The sequence below is a fragment of the Carassius auratus genome, unplaced genomic scaffold (assembly GCF_003368295.1).
Source record: "Carassius auratus strain Wakin unplaced genomic scaffold, ASM336829v1 scaf_tig00217772, whole genome shotgun sequence".
Taxonomy (NCBI): domain Eukaryota; kingdom Metazoa; phylum Chordata; class Actinopteri; order Cypriniformes; family Cyprinidae; genus Carassius; species Carassius auratus.
Genome location: NW_020529236.1, coordinates 297 through 21396, shown reverse-complemented (window position 1 = coordinate 21396; position 21100 = coordinate 297). Strand labels below are relative to the sequence as shown.

The window sequence follows — 21100 nt, the reverse complement described above, 5'->3', positions numbered from 1 at the left end:
ATGGCAGGTCAAGCAATAAAATGATTAATTCTTGAATATGTAAGTATCTTGTGTTTCCTTTACTGTAAGTGGATGGTAAACCTGTTAACTTAGGCCTCTGGGATACAGCAGGACAAGAGGACTATGACCGCCTTAGACCACTCTCCTATCCCCAAACAGTGCGTAAATATCTCCGTGATTGGCTATGTAATCTGAAGTTTTTAAAATTTTGACAGTGTTTTTTGTTGATGCTTATTTTTATTTTTTATTTTTTTACTAATTTCTAGACTTCATTAATTATAATTTTTGGAATGACTCATGCATAGTCTGTTCTTTGCTCTGTAAATTATAACCAATAATACATTTTGATACACAGACTAGTTTTGTCTGTAGTTGGATCTTATATCTTTTGAGCACTGAGCAGGGATTTGTGCATACATCCAACTGAATTATTAGCTTGTTCCAATATTTTTACAATGTGTTTTAAAAAATTTAACCCCCCCCCCCCAACTTTCCTCTGCCTGTAGAATATTTCTCTCAAGGCTTCCAATATTAATACTCCTTGCGTCCTGTAATACATGCTTTTTGGATTAGATATTTTGACACAAAATACATTCAACCGAATATTGACTTTTAATTCTGTAAGCTACAGTACATCATCAATAAATACTAAAAGTTACTTGTTACAGTGTAATTTTATATTTATGTACAGACAAATATTAATTAACTACTTGTATTTGCTGTATGGTTAGGATTAGGATTTGTCTTAGGGTCACTAACATACATGCATAATTAATTGATAGTATAAAAGTAAGTAGACACCTTAAAATATTAATGATTAATAATACATTTTTAAAAAACAACATTTCTAAGAGTCTATTTGGCAGAAATGTTGATTGGATGACATCGCACTGTTAAAATGGCTGTAAGGTATATTTATTTTACAACTGTTACTTTTAAGGACTCCTCATATTATCCACCCCCAGGGAGTTGACTCTTCCCAAAATGTTTGTAGTCATGTGAATTAATGGCTTTTTTTCCAGAGATTTCTGTATCATTTTCCCCACCCCTCCACACCCAACACAACAAATGCCATCCCAACTGTCTGGCGCTGGAATGACAGCTGTTCCTTTAACCCTATCCTGTCAAATAAAATCTTTAAATATATTAACCTGTTTTTTAGGGGGTTTTAATTTCAACGTGCCGTGTTTACTTCCTTATCTATTAAATTGATATTATATTTTCACATGTGAATTGTACTGTGTTACGGTGTGGTGTGAGAAAGAAGAAGAGAGACTCACGAGATCTCCGAAAGTGTACGAACCTTGTGTTCGTCTTTTTCCGGAAATACCCCCTCAATAGTGCTGCTGCTGCAGCTGAACACTGATCAGCAGTCGTAGCAGCCCACAGGCACCTTAACATCACATTTCAGGCTATTTCTTCAGATTCCTCGCTCCTCGGATACTACTCGTGCACTGCAAATGCAAGCCATTAAGTGTGTCGTTGTCGGCGACGGGTAAGATGTTGAAGAATAAACGCTAAAATTGCTTATTTTTGTACTGAGGTTCTCTTTTGGGGGAAAGCAATTGTTGCGAGAAGGAGCTGGGGAGTGGGGATCGTGCTTTGGCTCAGATCTGCTGAAACAAAATTGAGGGTTTTAACATTATTAAACATTTTTAAATATGACCGTGTTTTTCTCCGACACACCGCAGTTGTTATCATTATGGTTTAAAATTAAATTGTAGTGAGCATAGGCTCTGTTTAGTTTTGGCTGTTTTGTTAATATGCTCGTTTACAGTTGTGCTCATTTGTTGCATTTTTAAATGAATCGATTTCTCTTTAAAGTATTGTGGCAGTGATGATGCAAACATTACACGCATCTCGTGCGGTGCAGAAATAAGGTGCGCGTGTACGGTGGAATGGCTCGTAATGATGTCATGTTTTCACACCTACGTTACATCACTAGAGCTCCGGTGGAAATGACCTAAACTTTATCGTTGACCTTTTCATAATTCATTCTTTTTTCTTTCTTTTTTTTCTTTTTCTTTTTTTTATCAGAGCGCATCATGTAAAATCAGCATAATTCCATCCTAAATTCTTAATACGGTATTTTTCCTAGCGATGATAAACATCGAATGAAACAAATAGTTGCATTGTAATTGGTATTTGGTAGATATCTACTAGCATTTGTTTTTATTATCATTTCATTGCCCATACCGGTTATTTTTTAACATTAAAGTATTACATAACCACTATTCATCCTTTTTTTTAATAATCACTAGATAATTATTAGACTACAACAGTAGAATGCAATATGTAGCCTACTATACAATATTAACAATAATGATACTAGTACTGTTTTAGCTTAAAATACATGTCAAGCAGAAAGCATATTGGCCAAACCGTTTATTATCTCTACTGGTGTGATTTGTACTTATTTAATGGTATTAGTTCAATGTATGGGCTTAATTCATAGTTTCTTTTAGACCATGGAGAATTAATATTTGCTGTTTCATTGTAACCATTTAGCCCCTGTCTCATGGTACACGCTTTCTGTCATTTTCAATGTGAAACTCACAACCTAATGATCTAATGACAGGAATACAAATTCAGGTTTCTAAGCCCTCAAACATACTTGCTATTTTAGCCTGCTTACTTATTTTTTTCTATTTTTGCCCCTTTTATTATCAGACTTTCTCACTCTTACTCTTCCTTTCCCATTTTTTTTATCACTTTTCACCCAGCTGCTGCATTTCCTGTCTATGCTCTTTCCTCCTCTTTCTGTGTAAGTGCATGCAGAGTGTGTTTTTCATGACAAGAAGCTGTCACCCTGTATTCACTCCTCATCCGGCGGGGCAGTTCATTTGACAACATGACTGTGAATTAGTGTCTGCCAGTGTGCCATCGAGCCCAAGAGTGAATGTAATGCCTGAATGAATAACTACAGGCCTTTCTACAATTGTTTTCTTGATGTGCTGTGTATGTGCAGTCCTCGGTCCTCAGTACTGCAGTCACACTCACCACTTAGCGTCTTTTGTATTTCAGTGCCGTGGGTAAGACATGCCTGCTCATCAGCTACACCACTAATGCCTTCCCAGGAGAGTATATTCCCACAGTGTGAGTACAGTTTGATACTTTAAAAATGGGAATTATTCCTGTGTCTCTGTTACCCATGTGTGTTCACAGTTCACTTCTGTGGATGTGTTTCTGAAATGTTCTGACCCTCAGATTTGACAACTACTCTGCCAATGTTATGGTGGATGGTAAACCTGTTAACTTAGGCCTCTGGGATACAGCAGGGCAAGAGGACTATGACCGCCTTAGACCACTCTCCTATCCCCAAACAGTGCGTAAATATCTCCGTGATTGGCTATGTAATCTGAAGTTTTTAAAATTTTGACAGTGTTTTTTGTTGATGCTTATTTTTATTTTTTATTTTTTTACTAATTTCTAGACTTCATTAATTATAATTTTTGGAATGACTCATGCATAGTCTGTTCTTTGCTCTGTAAATTATAACCAATAATACATTTTGATACACAAACTAGTTTTGTCTGTAGTTGGATCTTATATCTTTTGAGCACTGAGCAGGGATTTGTGCATACATCCAACTGAATTATTTGCTTGTTCCAATATTTTTACAATGTGTTTTAAAAATTTTAATCCCCCCCCAACTTTCCTCTGCCTTTTGTTATGAAAATGACAATGTACATTACTGTTCAAAGGTTTTGGGTCAGTACGATTTTTAAAATACTTTTATTCAGCACATTATACTTATGAAAATTGACAGTAATTACACTGCAAAAAATTTGTAAAATAAAAATAAAATAAATATATTTATTCTCTTACGTAGTATTTTTGTCTTGTTTTCCAGTATAAATATCAAAACAATTCTTGAATCAAGGTGAATTTACTGTACAAGTAAAATGGCTTAAGATATCTTAAGACATGTCTTGTTTTCTGTAAAAATTAAATATATATACAAATTTTGTCCTTAAAACAAGCAAAAATATCTGCCAAAGGGGGAAAGAAAAAAAATATTGTCTAGCCTTTGAATTAAGATTATGTTTCTTACCGCATTTGGCAGATAATTTTGATTGTTTTAAACAAAGACTAACAAACTTTTGAGAATTTTTATAGACTTAATTTCTTAAATCTTTTACTTGTCAAGTAAATGCATCTTGATTCAAGAATGTTTAGATATTTATACTAGAAAACGACCAAAATACTAAGTAAGAAAATCTATTTTGCAGTGTTTAATGTTACAGAACATTTCTATTTCAAATAAATGCTGTTCTTAACTTATTATTCATCAAAGAATCACTGTTTCCACAAAACAAATTCAACTTTGCCATTACAGGAATACATTACATTTTAAAAGATATGAAAATATAAACAGTTATTTTAAGTTGTAATAACATGTCTGAATATAACAGTTTTAACTGTATTTTTTTGATAAAATAAATCAAGCCTTGGTGAGCATAAAGACCTTCTTTTGATAATAATTTTTAATAATACATTGCACAGACTCCACACATTTGAGCGGTACTGTGTTTCTTCAAATGATAAATGATTTAAAAAGGTTATAAAAAGTTTTCAAAAATGATTGTTCTGTTTTCTGACAACCTCAGCATTATATAATGCAGTGTAATCAGAAATGAATAATTGATGGCATTGATTTTTACGAAGAGTCTTCTTTGCTTTCTACAGGATGTGTTTTTAATTTGCTTCTCACTGGTGAGCCCTGCTTCCTTTGAGAATGTAAGAGCAAAGGTTAGTATCCACTGAAGAATAAGAAATAGCTCTCGAGCATTTTGATTCCTCAACAAGATCCACAGTGTATTAGGGTGCCTTGTGTTAACCAGGTTTCTCTTTGCAGTGGTACCCTGAGGTTCGCCATCACTGTCCAAACACCCCCATCATACTTGTGGGCACTAAACTTGATCTGCGAGATGACAAAGACACGATTGAACGTCTGCGGGATAAGAAACTAGCTCCCATCACTTATCCGCAAGGGCTTGCTATGGCAAGAGAGATTGGTATGAACGTTTTTTTTTATATGTATATGGTTAATTTCCTTTTTTTTTTTTTTTTTAACGAACCTACACTGAAAACCAAAGTTGGTGTAGATACAGTTTAAAAAAAAAAAAAAATGCTGGTACATCTTACAAACAATTACTAAGAAATGACTAGTGCAATTAATTAAACAAGAAAATGTAAATATATATGTATCAAGCGTACTTAGTCTTTGTTTTACAACAAAGAAATGTAAGTACTTTTTCAATGTGCTATAATAGTGTTATGTCATTGCCACGGGGAACTGTATCATGTATAGTTGGCTCATTGAAATCTTTGGCTTTCAGGTGCTGTGAAGTATCTGGAGTGCTCTGCTCTTACTCAACGGGGTTTAAAAACTGTGTTTGATGAGGCCATCCGCGCTGTTTTATGTCCTCCACCTGTAAAGAAAAGGGGCAAGAAGTGTACTGTATTCTGAGGAATTTTTTTTTGATTGATATGCCTTGTAAACTGCGGGCTCCTGCTCTTCAGCTCTGCTGTTATCAACAGATAAATCCAGCTTGTGAGGTGACAAACTGCAGAGACATGCATTTCCTTGGCCTGTCTGGTATAACTGATATATCAACGTAAATATGCCAAATTTGCTTTGTTTTTTATTAACCTTTGCCTTAAATTGTTGGTTTAATGTGAACATTTATTGGAAGAGAATGACGTAAGGCCATGGCATCAGGATGAATAATTATTTACTGAAGAACCGGCAGAGCTAACTGTAAGGTTCTTTGCCCTGTTGCAACAAATGTTACATTTTTATGAGCTTATTGTGGAAATCGTGACTATTCATATTTTATCTGCACATAATTTTCCCTTTTGGGATCTGTAAATGTGTCAGAAGATTATGTACATAAGATATTTTGCGACTTAAATGTGTGGCCGTAGTTAAATGCTCTCACCTGAGGGGTGACGGTAAATGCATTCTTAAGCATTTTATTTTCAGCTTTTATCGCCTTTTAAACATTTCATACTGTATCTGTGTTTTAATGTGACTACTGTATGTGATAATTTGTTAAATAATGATAGAAATATTACACACTGAAATATTAGTTTGTCTATAAAGTACTATTATGTGATACTATAAATAGAAATAATACTATATAAAATAAGCTGTAATCACAATTGTCTGTAATGGACCTCATTCTGCAACTTACAATGAAAACCATTTTGTCTAGAATGGTCCATTTTGTTTTTTTGCTTAACATTTTCCTATATATTTTGATATGTTTCAAACACGATGAAATGAAATGTGCCATTAATGATTTTTGTGCAGGGCTAACAAAATGTTTTAACAGTTTGTAAGTGTTCAGATGATTCTTTGAAATGTTCTTTTACCTTTTAATGATTAATATTTCAATTTTAATGATTAAAAAACGTGTGCCATTTGAGCATGTTTTTGTTAGTATGCATTAACATTAGGCATTTTTGTTTTTATTGAACTAATGACTGAAAATTAAATCACTTGCACATACAGTACATCATCTCAGTCGCAGTTTAAGTTCTTGTTCAAAATAAATCAGAACAAGACGTGAGATCATTGTGAAGGTATGGTTGTGGCTGTTATGTGGTCTTTTATTCATTTGCTAAGCAACATCTGTATACTGTACAACAGCTAACAGGTTATTATAAACTCTATAATAAACTCTTCAGTGTACAATATCCCTTAGTACATAACTAGACCTGACTAACACCCAAACTAGGGTGACCAGATTTCTGACATGCAAACTGGGGACATTACCTTGTTCAGTTGGTAATAAATAAATAAATAAATAATAAAATAATAATATTGAAGTCTCACTGTTGTTATCTATAAAAATAATATGCAAGAATTTATATATATATATATATATATATATATATATATATATATATATATATATATATTTTTTTTTTTTTTTTTTTGTTCCATATGCTATTATTGTAATTAGTAACTATTATAATGTTCACTAAAAATCAAAGTAAAAATCTAAATAGTAAATATTTTAAGCATTTTAAATAGTAAAGTGGTCATTAGAGTATTATATTGACAAAATTGACTTTACAAAAACACATCAAAAATAAAATAAATATGAGGACATATGATAGATATATAGATATATTATCAGACATAATTATAATATATATATATATATATATATATATATATATTTTTTTTTATTTTTATTTTTTTTTGACATGCGTGTGCAGTGACGTCTCCGCGCTGCAAGACGTCGACCACGCGCACTCTCATGCCCCGGATGTGTTTGTGTGCTCTGTTTCTGCAGAGGAGGAGGAGATGCCACTACCCGTGCAGGTCTTTAACTTTCAGGTAAATTAGCACATTTAAATGCTTTTCCGTCTTCTTCCACAACACGAGAGCAGCTAAAAGCAGCGCACCGAGTCGAAGCGCCTCAGTTTCCAGTGTCGATCCCTCCCCCGCCGCAGCCGTTGAGATGTGTTAGCTCGTCTAGCAGGAGCTCGTCAGTCACAGCGGCCCTCGGGACGCGACCAGTTTAGCGACAGCGCGCCTCTATCCGCCCGAGGAGCGGGACCAGGGCAGTTTAGACAGTCAATACATCAACAGAGCTGCTTTGGTTTACACCCAAACTGGTCCAGTAGGTTTTCTCGCGGTTGTTTCTGAAACACTGGGGAGAAACTTTCTTTAGCCGGCTAAGTGTATGTAGCAAGCTGCCTGTTTTGTATCAGTTAGCCAGTGTGCTTAAACTCAGGCTGTGTTTTGTGATTGTGCCTCGCTAGAACGCATCTTATGCTTCGTCTAAGTGTCCTACAGCTTCATATGAGGCCCTTAAATACTGTCTATGTAGACTGCTCGTTAGGTTTTTAGCAGAGGTGAATATAGAGCACTATTTCAATTTAAACCTGATCAGGTTTTCTTGACCAAAATGATTAAACACCGCGGAGCTGCTCATATTTTATTGAGCAGAATTTTTAATTTTAGAAACTGTAGCTAGATTCAGTTATATTAGACTGTCATTTGTGTTATTTAAATGTAGTTAATCTTGAATGGACAGACCAGGTCACTTAATGCAGTTTTATGTAGTGTATAAAAAGTTTGTCTCGTAACCGTTTATTTAGGATTGGTGGACTAATCCTGTTTTAAACAAAACTTACATTTTCGACTAGTGAGATCCAATTTTGTTGTCTTTCGTCGTTATAAATCTGCGTCAAAATGTTGCATGTAAGAAGCCAGTGTGTACTTGTTGCTGCCACTTTTCCATCTAATGAATTTCTTTAAACCCTCACAATCTTCAGTTGGTTTGGTTTATCTTTATGTGTTCATTTCAACAGCTTCGTCTCGTTTTTGTCCGCCCCAGTGTGATTTGATGAGCGTCCGGCTTCTTGCAGGAGTGTTTTTGGTCAGGTCCGCGGGATGCTGAAGGGCAGGTTCAGGACAGGCTCAGGGAAAGCGTGATTTTGCCAGTCAGATCAGCCTTGTCCTCATGGGTAGAGCTGAACGTCAGCGGTCAAAGCAGCGTGTCTGATCTGTTGATGGATTTTACTGCTGGATTGATTGCGTACAGCTCAAGCTCCTCATCATACTCACTGGAGGTAACCGCACAATGAAGGCAGATAGGATGTGAGGCCATCTGGAAGCCTTGGAGCTGTCGCTCAGTGTAGTGGTGTTATGTTTTTCTTTCCACACAAGATTTGTTTTGGCGGTAAGGATGTTGGTTCGTCGATGTCCGGCTACACTTGAACACATTCCTCCAGTGCCGAGTGATAAACGTGGTGTCTCGTGTGTTGACAGGGGTCTGTAGAGCCCATGCAGATAGATGCTGACCCTCAGGAAGACCAGCAGAATGCGCCTGACTCCAACTATGTTGTGGAAAACCCCACTTTGGTATGTATCAATCTATACAACTGTGTACACTCTTCCTGAAGCTGTTCGCGATAATAAATCAGTAGCTTCTAAATTTGGAATTATTTTTAACAAAATATCGTGCAGCATCCAAACTCTCTTGTTGTTTTGATCATTTTCAGAATCACAGAAAAGTTTTAATTTTTTTTGTTAGAGATTCTGTCTGATAACCAGTAAATGGCTGATGTTAATATTCTATATTGTAATAATTTGATATATATATATATATATATATATATATATATATATATATATATATATATATATATAAAATTTTAAATGCTACGTTTTGGGGATTTAGGGATCACGGCATTATAGTTTAAAGTACAAAATATTTTCATTGTGAGATTTGCTAAAGATGCATTTTATATTAAATCATTAATGTAATTTGTTTTTACCTCGGCGTTATTTAATATTGTTTATTTATTGTTATAGCATGTATTCATATTTTACTTTTATACTTCACATTTAATTTTAATGTTAGTTTAACTTTTAGTGATTTTATGTGCTTTTGTGGTTTCTATTTTTATTTTTAGTTTAGTAGTTTTTATTTTTTTTTTAAGTTTTAGTAATTTATAGTACTTGTATTTTGCATCCAAGGCAACATATCATTGTATTTTTTGTTGTTGTTGTTTTTCAATGTAAATGTACCATATACTTTATTTCAGCTTTATTACAATCAACAAAACTATTTTAATAGTTTTTGTTTAAACAGTAACAACACTGCTTCAGCATTGCCTTTATCTAATGTTAAAGTGTATAAATGGAGCATCTGTCATATTGTTTGACCATCAATATAGCGCTGATATAATGTGAATCACAACATTTTTGGAGACTTTGATGACCTGAGAGCTGACTTCATTTTTGCACAGGATCTAGAGCAGTATGCCTCCAGTTACAGTGGGCTGATGAGGATCGAGAGGCTGCAGTTTATCGCAGACCACTGCCCCCAGCTACGAGTGGAAGCCCTGAAGATGGCCCTGTCCTTTGTCCAAAGAACCTTTAATGTTGATGTCTACGAAGAAATCCATCGCAAACTCACTGAAGCCACAAGGCAAGTTCATTTCTTTTCTACAACCAAACATGCTTTCCTCGTGGAAATATTACATGCATGACTTTGAATAGGTTTGTACTTTAAAATATTTGTCAACACAGGGATGTGCAAGGTGTCCCAGATGCGGTACCGGAGGGGGCAGTTGAACCCCCTCCTCTCGACACAGCCTGGGCAGAATCCACCAGGAAAAAAGCCCTGCTCAAACTGGAGAAGCTGGACACTGACCTCAAGAACTACAAGGGAAACTCCATCAAAGAAAGCATAAGGTAAGGCCAGACTGAATGTCTGTCATCCTGCTTCCTGCTATGTTATTTTTTTAACATCTGCATGTGTTCAGGAGGGGTCATGATGACCTCGGAGATCACTATCTTGACTGTGGTGACCTCAGCAATGCCCTGAAATGCTACTCCCGAGCCAGAGACTACTGCACTAGCGCCAAGCATGTCATCAACATGTGTCTTAATGTAATCAAGGTATGGGCTTTTTGTCTTCCATGACCATCAACTGATGATACAATATTCATGAAAGGGCATATTTTTTTTTTTTTTTTTTTTTATTGCTTAAAGCTTAAATTAGCATATAGCAGAATTTCCTGTTTCACGGTTATGAATCTTTTTGGTGCAGAAAAATTCAAGCAGTCTCTTGACAACTGATCCAGACAACCTTAATATTTTATAGGTTAGCGTTTACCTCCAGAACTGGTCCCATGTACTTAGCTACGTCAGTAAGGCTGAATCCACTCCAGAGATAGCAGAGGTAGGAGCATCCTTTCATTCTGGTTTACTACGCTGAGAAGTTCCAAAAGAGAATGAATCTGCAATTATTATTGTTTATCTCTGCAATCTAGCAACGAGGAGAGAGAGATAGTCAAAACCAAGCTGTTCTAACCAAACTGAAATGTGCTGCAGGCAAGTGCTTCATTGGTATTTCATATATATATATATATATATATATATATATATATATATATATATATATCATTATTTTAGTCTGTTATTTACAATATGTATACATACTCAATCTGTTAACAATTTATATAATATATATGTGTGTATTTATTTCATGAGGAATTTGTATTATTATTATTGTAGTCACATTTTTTAGTCAATTCCTGAGACTTGTACAGTAAGTCATGTAAAGAATGTCAAAATTTTGACCTTTCTTGTGCTTTGATATTATCATCTCTCTCGTGACGATAGGATTGGCAGAACTTGCCTCAAGAAAGTATAAACCGGCTGCCAAGTGCTTCCTGCAGGCCTCCTTCGACCACTGCGACTTCCCTGAGGTTGGTGTTATTTTCAGCTTTGTTCTAATGCCACATCAGATATTTCTAATAATACCGTTGAAGTTGAATGAGACAGTGTGTGATGAGATGCTCTGTTTGCTCTCTAGCTACTTTCCCCCAGTAATGTAGCAGTGTACGGGGGCCTGTGTGCCCTGGCTACATTTGACCGACAGGAACTGCAGCGAAATGTCATCTCAAGCAGGTGAACTCTTTGCACCTTCAAACTAGGTGTTCAGATTAACACAAGATATAGATTGCTACTGGTTACATGTGGATGAAACCTCACTGATTTAATTTTACTCGCCCTTTGTTTTTTTGTTTTTTAGCTCCTTTAAATTATTTTTAGAGTTGGAACCACAAGTCCGTGATATTATCTTCAAGTTTTACGAGTCAAAGTATGCATCTTGTCTGAAAATGCTGGATGAAATGAAGGTGAGTTTTATTGATGCGTGCCGAGTTGCTAGATATTGATTTAGCAAACACTGATTCTTTCTGTTGTCATTTTTGTTTGGATGCTGTGATTCATAAGTGTTTTATTTGATGTATTATAGGATAATCTCCTCCTAGACATGTATCTGGCCCCTCATGTTAGAGCACTGTACACACAAATCAGGAACAGAGCCCTCATACAGGTACGTAAAGCGATATAGGCTTTAGGTCTATGAATTTCATTTAGTTGCCGAACTTTGACGACTTAATTGGATTCCTTAAATGGAATAGTTCATCTAAAAACGATAACTGGATGAGCAAATGATGAGAGAAGCTCATTTTGGGTGAACTATCCCTTTAAATCAGGAGATTTCCCAAAAGCAGTGTTCAATATGTTCAAGCCATATTAACCAATGCACATGATCAGTGAACATCAGGTCATCTGTGTTTTTGAGCCCTGCTTGACATTATTATATTGATATGGAATGCGAGGTAAAGTTAAAAGTGTAATGGCCATAAGATAATATTGACTCCTAAAGTATTAACACAGTCGCTCTTTGATGACCGATTGATTAACCTTGTCTTGTATTTCCCACGGGCAGTACTTTAGCCCCTATGTGTCAGCAGACATGAACAAAATGGCCGTGTCCTTTAATACCACAGTGGCAGCTCTGGAGGATGAACTGACCCAGCTGATCCTGGAGGGCCTGATCAATGGCCGGATCGACTCCCACAGCAAGGTCTCTCATTTATCCACCCTGACACTTCTTTTCTGGAACAATGTTCCCTTTTCTTGTTGTTAAGCTAAAAGACTTTTTGTATCAGTACCTTTCAGCATTGACTGAATTATATTTCAAATCCACGTTTCTCTCGCTTTTTCATTAAGCACCTTACCTTGAATAAAACATGCCGTATCGCCTTTTTGCCTGAAACAAGGGACTGTTCTAGAAACACAACGATTTTGCATTAAATCTTGAGTTTCACCTGTGAATTGAAAACTGTGTTTGTAGATCTTGTATGCCAGGGACGTGGATCAGAGAAGCACAACCTTTGAGAAGTCTCTACAGATGGGCAAAGAGTTCCAGAGACGAGCGAAAGCCATGATCCTGCGGGCAGCTGTGCTTCGTAATCAGATTCACGTCAAGGTAACAGGGTCCCCAGGGTAATGTGTCCTCGCTCTGCTCTTCACCTCACCATCACCTGACCATCAGCATGAGTGTCTCCGAGCCCCTCTCTGTTTCTGAGTCCCAGTCAAAGCATTGCATTTATTAAAGCAGTAACACATCTGAGGATGCCGTGAGATGAAGCTGTGTTCTTCACACTCATGTAAAGTTGCCTTCGCTGTGTAACTGCACTTAAAAGCAAACTGCATGTGAGCTTTGTTGTACTAAGTGAATGTTAAATTAATGTTCTCAGTTCATTTGAGGCTAATCTCAATTGACAGCACTTGTCTCTCATTTTCTTTGAAAAAAGTAAAATAATTTGGGTCACAGTGAGACACTTGCAAAGGAAATGAACGAGGCCAATCCGAAACAATGTTTAAGTACTTGCTGTTTTAGCAGTGTAACCAAAAGAAGTAGACTATATCTGTCTATGTGAAATTACATTTGTAAAAAAAAATAATGTGGGGTCAGTAAGAGGATTGTGCTTTTCTTTTGAACTTTCTGTCCACCAGAGAATCCTAAAAAAAAGATGCTGAAAATTCAGCGTTGACATTAGAAGAATAAATGATTAAATAAAATATATAAAAAATGTATTGTAAATGATGTATTGATATGATACTGTTAATGTTGCCATGAATATAGCCGATGTTTCTGATATGGCAAATAAATGTTAACATTTGAAACAGTGAAGTTGTAATAATGTTTGACAATATTACTATTTTTACAGTATTTTTGATCAAATAAATGCAGACGACTTTTAAAACATTAAAATACTCACCCTAAATGTTTGAATGGTAGTGTAAATACAATTTTACAATTGTTGCAAAGACAGCTTAGCTTAAACCCTAAAATGACTATAAATATCAAGGGAACAACTTTAGAGCTAAAACAATAAACAAATGTTTATAGAAGAATTAATGTCAGTGCTTTTAAAAATAAGCTATGGATTAGCCCCATTTGCTTCCATTGTAAGTGCCTCTCCAGAACCTCAAATCGTGCATTATTTTTCTTTATTTAGTCTTTTTTTTAACTAACATTAAGCCACAAAAGCTGTCAATTGAGCTTAATTTGTATTTAACCTGGAATTTTGTATTAAATCCATCCTCTAGCTTATTGCATGTATGCAATCAACTAGATGCAGGTTGCTTTAATATATGTGGGAAAAAAACGTAAGCTCTGAGATCTTGTGAGCTTCAGTTCCCTGAGAAAGAGCTATAAGTATACCCTTCATCTCTTCATCTCTGTCATTCTTCACCAACACCAGCATGCCTTTCCCTCTCAATCTGTTTTTCCCGCTCTACATGATGCTTCTCACTGATCCCTTTCATTGCTTTCCCAGTCCCCTCCAAGAGAAGGCAGTCAAGGGGAGCTCACACCTGCCAACAGCCAAACACGAATGAGCACCAACATGTGAAGACCCGACCAGATGCCTCTCCTGGGAAAGTTCACGGGGCCACTGCCGCATCTTAGGCCCCCGGTTAGAAATCAAATTATTTCCCTGCTGAAGAGAGAAAAATCACAATCTAAAGACTTTATTTAAGTTGGGAAGAAGATATCTGCTGTCTGCATTAAAGACAAGCACACCCTGTTGCTCAAATGAAAAGGAAAAAAAAAAAAAAAGAGAAATGCGGCACTTCAGCTGTACCGGCCTGTTGTTCTTTGTAAAGGATGCACTTTCCTCTGTATCTTGTGACAAACCTTGATTACACATTGAGAAACCTCATCACAAAACATGCTTTTAAAATAAACATACATTCAAAAAGATGCTTCTTTCTCTGTGTTTCTGATGCTGCAGTCGGAAATGCAATTAGACTGATTCGAACACTTTCAACAACTGCAGCGTTATCTCTGTTTCAGAACATTTAGTTATTTCTCTGTTGTGTTGTGTTCTGCTGTTTAATAAGATTGTTACTCCAGTGAATCATCATCAGCTGCTCGGTGACCTTCAACGAAGGTAGATTTTATTTGCTTTTATGGCCTTGAATAAACGATACCTAGAAACGTTTAAAAAAACGGTTCAGTTTTTTGATCATGTTATTAGATAAGGAGAAAGGCAAGTTTTATCACTTCAGAATTTATTCGAGCAAAATTTCCAAACTGTTTGAACAATACTAAGCCCAAGGAACCGACGGGAAAAAAAACTAAACCTCCACACAGAAGTCACGGATCAGTACACACATTTACATTTAGGGACTCATTCAGGGGTGTTTCTGAGCAACTGTCCCATGTCTTAAGACTAAGGCACTGCATTGAGTCCTGATGCTTTAAAGTACTTTGTGAAAAAATAACATTTTGGCTTATAATGAAAAGAAAATGTCATTATGTTGAACCAAAGTTGTATTAGAACTGCATACTTCTTTTGAAACACTAAAATAATGAAGATAAAAGGCAGTACAATAATAGCATTGATAGTGTAAGGCATCTGAATCTCACATCATCTTTCAAAACCAATAATTTACTGGGTCAGGAACCTTGTAGTGTGTACTGTGTACAATAAATGTCAGTATTTGTGTGTGAAACCATCATATGATCATGACCGCACAGGAAAGTAAGTAGAGGTCTCAGATTAAAACTGAATTTATATACATGTTCCAAAAACAAACAAAAAAAGGTAAAAATGCATTAAAAGTCAAAGATGTTTGTCTGTGGTTGCAACATACCACTATGCCCAATCTTTCATTTTGGAAGACAATAAATACAGTAAAAATACAGTTTGAGAGAAGCTGTCCGTTGGTGTATTTCCACCGAACGTCCAGCTCCTCTATCTTAGGTGAGCAGTACAGGATTGTGCATTCAGAGCGGCTGCTTCATATACCACGTGCCCAGCAATTATCAAAATAAACTACTCTAATAAACCCTCTTCAATTATTAAGACTATGGAACTATTCACCCGACAGCAGTCCAGAAAGTGGTACTTTGTTACAGAAAAGAATGACTCTACAGATGATCTAGTGTAAGTAAGAGTAGCACTGATCTTTCCATTTCTGTTTCTTTGCACGTTTAGTTCATTTGGTGTCATATGGATCCAAGTCACACATCAACAGTGAAAAACCAGGTTTGGCCACAAATGCAGTCTTGTACTTCTAATTCAGTGCAGCAATGTTAAGTAAGTGGTAAACCAGTTCAATGTGTTTTCAGACGTGACTGTTGTCCACATACACTAGACAGTCTGCTTTACAGTGGATCATGGGCCGCAGTGGAAACTGTCTGAGTGTTGGGATTCCCATTCGTCAGCCCATCACCTGGATCAGAGTTCGACTGTTTTAAAGCCTTGGTTTTGAATCTCAATCCATGGCCTGTAACACAACAATGAACAGAGAGCAAACAGTTAGTCTTATAGAAATGGTAGGACATTACAAGTTACATTCAGATACATGCATCAGAATAGTGTTTTCATTTAAACATTCTGAGAAGTTAATGTAACTTCCTCTTAGGCTCAGTATTTACACACTGATAAAATATTTTAGCAAATCAAATTCTAATGCCTCATTCCTTACAGTATCAAATCACTAAACAATCTCGTTCCCTTGTGAAGCTATTTGTGTTCCTGATGTAGTCGGAGTGAAGCAGCTGCTTGAAGTACAGTACTAACCAGGACAATCAGCCACTTCCTTGAAAGCCTTCCTCTTGCAGCAGCCACGGCACAAGCTGAACACACATTTATTCCCCTGTTGAAGGTGTGGAGTAAAATTTATTTACCTTGTGTACATCTGTGAAATTAAGATTTTTAAAAAGCGCACGAAATGGTTCTGTAAACATTTCGAAAATGAGTACATTTTAACATTATTAAAATCATCAGATGAAGAAATAGAATCATGAGACGTACTTTAGGGTTTCCGCATTGCTCACACTTGATGTATTTTGCTGCAGAAAACAAGGATGCAAAGGCAATGTTATTGACCTTAATCATTATGCGTTAGCCAATATCTTAATGACAATATATTACAATTTAAAAGTAAAATAGAAAATAACATTATTTATTATTCAGAAAGGACACATTAAATTGATCAAAAGTGACAGTAAAGACATTTATAGTGTTACAAATGATTTCTATTTTAGTGTCCAGAATTTTTTTATAAGTTTCCACAATAATATTAAACAGCAACTGTTCCCAACATGGATAAAAAGAAATGTTTCTTAATCAGAAAATCTGCATATTATAATGATTTTTAAAGGATGATGTGACACTGAATAAAATAAACCTTACTGACCCAAACTTCTGAATGGTAGTGCATGTCTAATAAGCATTTTTTTGTATCATTTCATATCTTTTTTCCTATATTATTATTTGAAGGTGACAATAATGTGCAGTGTCATCGATCTAACTTAAAAGAAGGCCCCATCAGGACAGTGGGCTCTGGGAAATATTGGGAAAAGATTTGTCCTCACGTTTCAGCTCTGGACAGAAGTTCTTGTGGGGGTTACGGGCTTTCTTCTTCTGCTTGTTCTTGGAGAGCGAGTCGTTGGGTCCCTCGCTGTCCTCCAGCGTCCTCTTTACACTCACAGCTTTGGTTTCTGTGGCTCTCTGCCCATTTTCAGTGTTTGGATCCTTAGGCCTGCAAAATATACCAGCTTCACAATCATGTTCATGTCTTATATTCAAACTAGTGTATGTCTATCATGGACAGAAACGATTTCTCTGAACCTTGGCTTTGTCAAAGACTATGACTGATTTTATACCGTTTTGCTGAGAGCACAGAAATACTATAATTGTGATGGTTTCTTCACATTCACACAATCAGAAAACGTGTCCTCACGGTGGTCTGACGTAGGGTTGACAGATCCAGTGAGGGAAGGGAAGTCCAGTCCGAGTCCATTCGGATTCATCTTTAGCCATCTCCTCCTGTAACAGTAAGGTAAGAAAATGTAACTCTCTCATAAGCTTTAGAAACATTTCTGTCTGAATCAAGTTGAACTATGATGATTAGTATGAAAATCAACAAAGTTCCTTTACCTGGCAACGTTGTTTCAGCTGTCGGTTGACCTCTGCAATCCCAGCGATGTTTTTGGCTTTGGCCAGCTCCTCCCTCAGATCTTGATGTATCTGTAAGCTGTTGTAATAAAAAAATAAAATACTTATTATTATACAATTCACCAGTCAATCACTTTTGAACTCTCTCCATTCATTAAGTGACTAAAATCTCAAGCAGCAAGCATCAATCTGAAGGAACTGACGTGTGGTGCCACAGTTTGAAGACGTGAGCACGGACACAAGACAGACTGCAGGGTGGGTGCTTCTCCACAACCTCCAGGTACTCCTCAGCCATCTCCCACACGGGTGGACTACGGCCTTCGAACAGAGCAGGATTGTGCAGATTCCCTTCTGTAAACGTAAGGAGTTCATATTGTTCCATTACTGCATTAGGAAGCGGGAGTCTTTCTGTCCGAGCATGTTTATGAACCTCATCTTTGTATGTGTTACCTGCGCTCATGACCCCTTGTACTCCAGTCTCCTCCATGCATCGCTGAACATCGCTCAGGTGCTGGATGTTCCCATTGGCGGAAAATGGGAATGTTTACAGCCTCCCTACACAAATACAGTAAAAGGCACACCATCAGCACAGACCCCTGAGAACAGTCAGCAGCAGAAGCGAGTGCTGCATCTCTTACCGTACGGCTTTGATGTGCTTCCAACTTGCAATCCCAGTCAAAGCCCCCTTTTGGTCTTTAGTTCTCCCATGAACTGTGAGGAGCTACAAATGGATTTTTTTTTTTTAAATCAGCAGCTGGTTCAAGAATATATGAATCGCATTAGATTGATATTTGAGGTAATGTAGTGGTTACAGCTGGTATTACAAATACAATTACAGATCAATTCCAGGTTGGGAGAGACGTAAGACTCACTCTCTCTCAAGGGCTCCTAGGTCGCTCCATTTGCCACTTTAGATAAAAGTATCTGCTATATAATACACAAGGGAAACACTTTACCTGGCATCCAGCCTTTTCCAGCATTTTGGCATACTTCACGGTTTTCTCAATCTCTGGGAAGACCCGGATCTTGCAGGTTATGGGCACAGAGAGCTTTTCATCGGCCAGTTTAACTGTAAACGACGGCACCAGAATAAGACACATTCTCTACGTGGATCACATCTGCACTGAGCTGCTAAAATAAGACAACTTACTCATTTTCTCGAGAAGATCCCACTCGTCTTGAAGAAACACACCATAATGGCCTAGAGAATTTATGAATCAGCCATAATGGGGAAACAGGGACGCATTTCGCTAAAATGTGAGATTTCAGTGAACGAATGAAGCAAGTATTTTTAGAATCAAACTTCATGTTGAGATTTTTTCAAACGTTTTTCAAAGAAGTCTCTTATGCTCGCCAAGGGTGTATTTATAAGATCAAAAACACAGTTAAAACAGTAACCAAGGGTGAAGAAAACGTGCACTTCCATAATATCAGTGCTGTATTTTTGCGCACTGATTTTGTGTCCCAAAATACACTTACTTTGATATTCTTAAGAGGTACAAAAGAATGATGTTTAGTATATTAAGTACAAAATTAGTGCCTGAAAATAGAGCACTTTAAGAACATTATGGAAGTTTTTTTTTTGTTTTACCTGGGATACTGTTAAATATTATAACAAATTTAAAATAATTGCAATATATTTTTAGATATATTATTACATTTTAAATATAATTTATTCCTTTTTATTTTATCATTACTCCAGTCTTTAATGTCATGACTTCAGAAATCATTTTAATATGCTGATTTGATCAAGATTTCTAATTATCAGCGTTGAAATCAGTTGTGCTGGTAATATATTTGTTAGAATAGTAATGCTTTTTTTTTGTAATAAAATCTTTTGCAACATTGCTCACATTTTACTAATCTACTGCATCCTTGCGCCAAAAAAAAGTCTCATGAATGGTGGTTTATCTCTCACATACATCAGAAATGAAGTGTCCGCTGAGCTTAGTACCTCTTTTTGCAATCATCTGAGGACAACCCAAATTCAGATCGATGGCATCACAGTAATCCTGGGCAAGTAGAGCGGCCTGGATGAACACCTCTGGATCATTGGCACAGAACTGTAAGGAGACAGCAGTGAATAACTCACACAGTCCTCTGTGTCACCTCAAGGGGCTTCAAACACGATGGAGCCCACCTGTGCGATGAGGGGTCGGTCCTCCTGGTTGAGCTCAATGTACAGGTTCTCTCTGCGGTAGTTGGCATCCCTGACGAACACCTGTGCGTGCAGCATGGGAGTGTAGCAGAGCTCTGCACCGTGTCTGCGGCTCAGGAGCCTCCAGGCCAGCTCGCTCTGCTCCACCATGGGTGCCACCACATAGCGCGCAGCCTTCAGAGTGCCCCTCCAGAACTCGAACCCACGGGGTTTCGCCATGCTGCATGCACAAGATGAAATCCAGAGCTGGGTAGTAACTGATTACATGTAATCTGAATCACCTTACCAGAATCCACAAACTAAGATTAGATTCAATAACATTTCAAAATACTCGTAGTCAGACTAGATACTTTTTATGGATTACATGATTACATATTATTTACACAATAGCAAAAATGTATTCATAATTTATAGATTCTCTCGAATTCCTCTTTTTCATCTTTCTCGAATAAAAAACCCTACCTCTAATATTCACTTAGAAAGTCTCTGGAATCAGTAACGAGTTATAATTAATATATATCTACCCGGTTCTGATGAAATCACAATGACTACGAGAAATGGACAATACTCTATAAAAAAGCATAGCACCTATCTTAACCGTATGCTCTAACATTAACATTACACGTTAGTGTTATGAGGAGTAATCTGGATTTGTCGTTTACCACTAAACATTTTGAAAAGGTGTTTCATCGCAGGAGTCTGAGACACGGATTGATTTGTGTTACATATCTGAAGAAATAACGAGTGAAGGACATAGACATTGCCAGAGCTTCACTCTGAGATGCCATTAGCTGTCATTCGTTTAAAACAGACTGTATCGAGAGCAAAATACTTACACAGTAGCGTGAGATCCAGCCACAGACAGCAGCTCCAGCGGCACATGAAGTGTGTGTGTGCCGCGGTCAAATACATCCGTGAGGAAACGATAAACCTACTGATGTATTCCGGGATTATGACAAGATATATATATTATGTTGACGTGGGTTGTACATTATGGTTTTGTTCAAATGTAAAAATCAGTCATGTCATCTTTAGAATGTATAGCTCTGTTGTTTGTATGTGATCGAGTTCGTATATACGCAACACGTGCGTGTTTGTCGCAGGAAAGGTATTCCTGTGGATCAGTGGTAGAGC

The 21100-nt window shown here is 36.8% G+C and overlaps 3 protein-coding genes across 3 annotated transcripts; 2 read left to right on the top strand and 1 right to left on the bottom strand.

The window, feature by feature from the left end:
• Positions 1–1330: 1330 nt before the first annotated feature.
• Positions 1331–6215, top strand: LOC113102919 (ras-related C3 botulinum toxin substrate 3). The gene is made up of 6 exons (XM_026265882.1): positions 1331–1495; positions 3025–3096; positions 3208–3325; positions 4690–4752; positions 4859–5018; positions 5343–6215. Exons 1-6 carry the CDS (start codon positions 1461–1463, stop codon positions 5471–5473), a joined length of 579 nt encoding a protein of 192 aa, XP_026121667.1. The 5' UTR covers positions 1331–1460; the 3' UTR covers positions 5474–6215.
• A 1027-nt stretch (positions 6216–7242) lies between these two features.
• Positions 7243–14600, top strand: LOC113102920 (COP9 signalosome complex subunit 1-like). The gene is made up of 14 exons (XM_026265883.1): positions 7243–7354; positions 8795–8887; positions 9778–9959; positions 10061–10225; positions 10297–10432; positions 10638–10715; positions 10807–10867; positions 11159–11244; positions 11352–11446; positions 11571–11676; positions 11796–11876; positions 12276–12413; positions 12684–12818; positions 14176–14600. Exons 1-14 carry the CDS (start codon positions 7322–7324, stop codon positions 14248–14250), a joined length of 1464 nt encoding a protein of 487 aa, XP_026121668.1. The 5' UTR covers positions 7243–7321; the 3' UTR covers positions 14251–14600.
• A 294-nt stretch (positions 14601–14894) lies between these two features.
• LOC113102922 (tRNA-dihydrouridine(16/17) synthase [NAD(P)(+)]-like) lies at positions 14895–20895 on the bottom strand. Its single transcript, XM_026265884.1, is given in 15 exon segments — positions 14895–16132; positions 16429–16504; positions 16663–16700; positions 17226–17392; positions 17594–17679; positions 17791–17887; positions 18012–18159; positions 18259–18337; positions 18339–18363; positions 18447–18529; positions 18765–18877; positions 18959–19009; positions 19763–19871; positions 19949–20186; positions 20803–20895. Coding segments are annotated over 14 exon segments (1431 nt in total). The 5' UTR covers position 20186; positions 20803–20895; the 3' UTR covers positions 14895–16010.
• Positions 20896–21100: the final 205 nt, after the last annotated feature.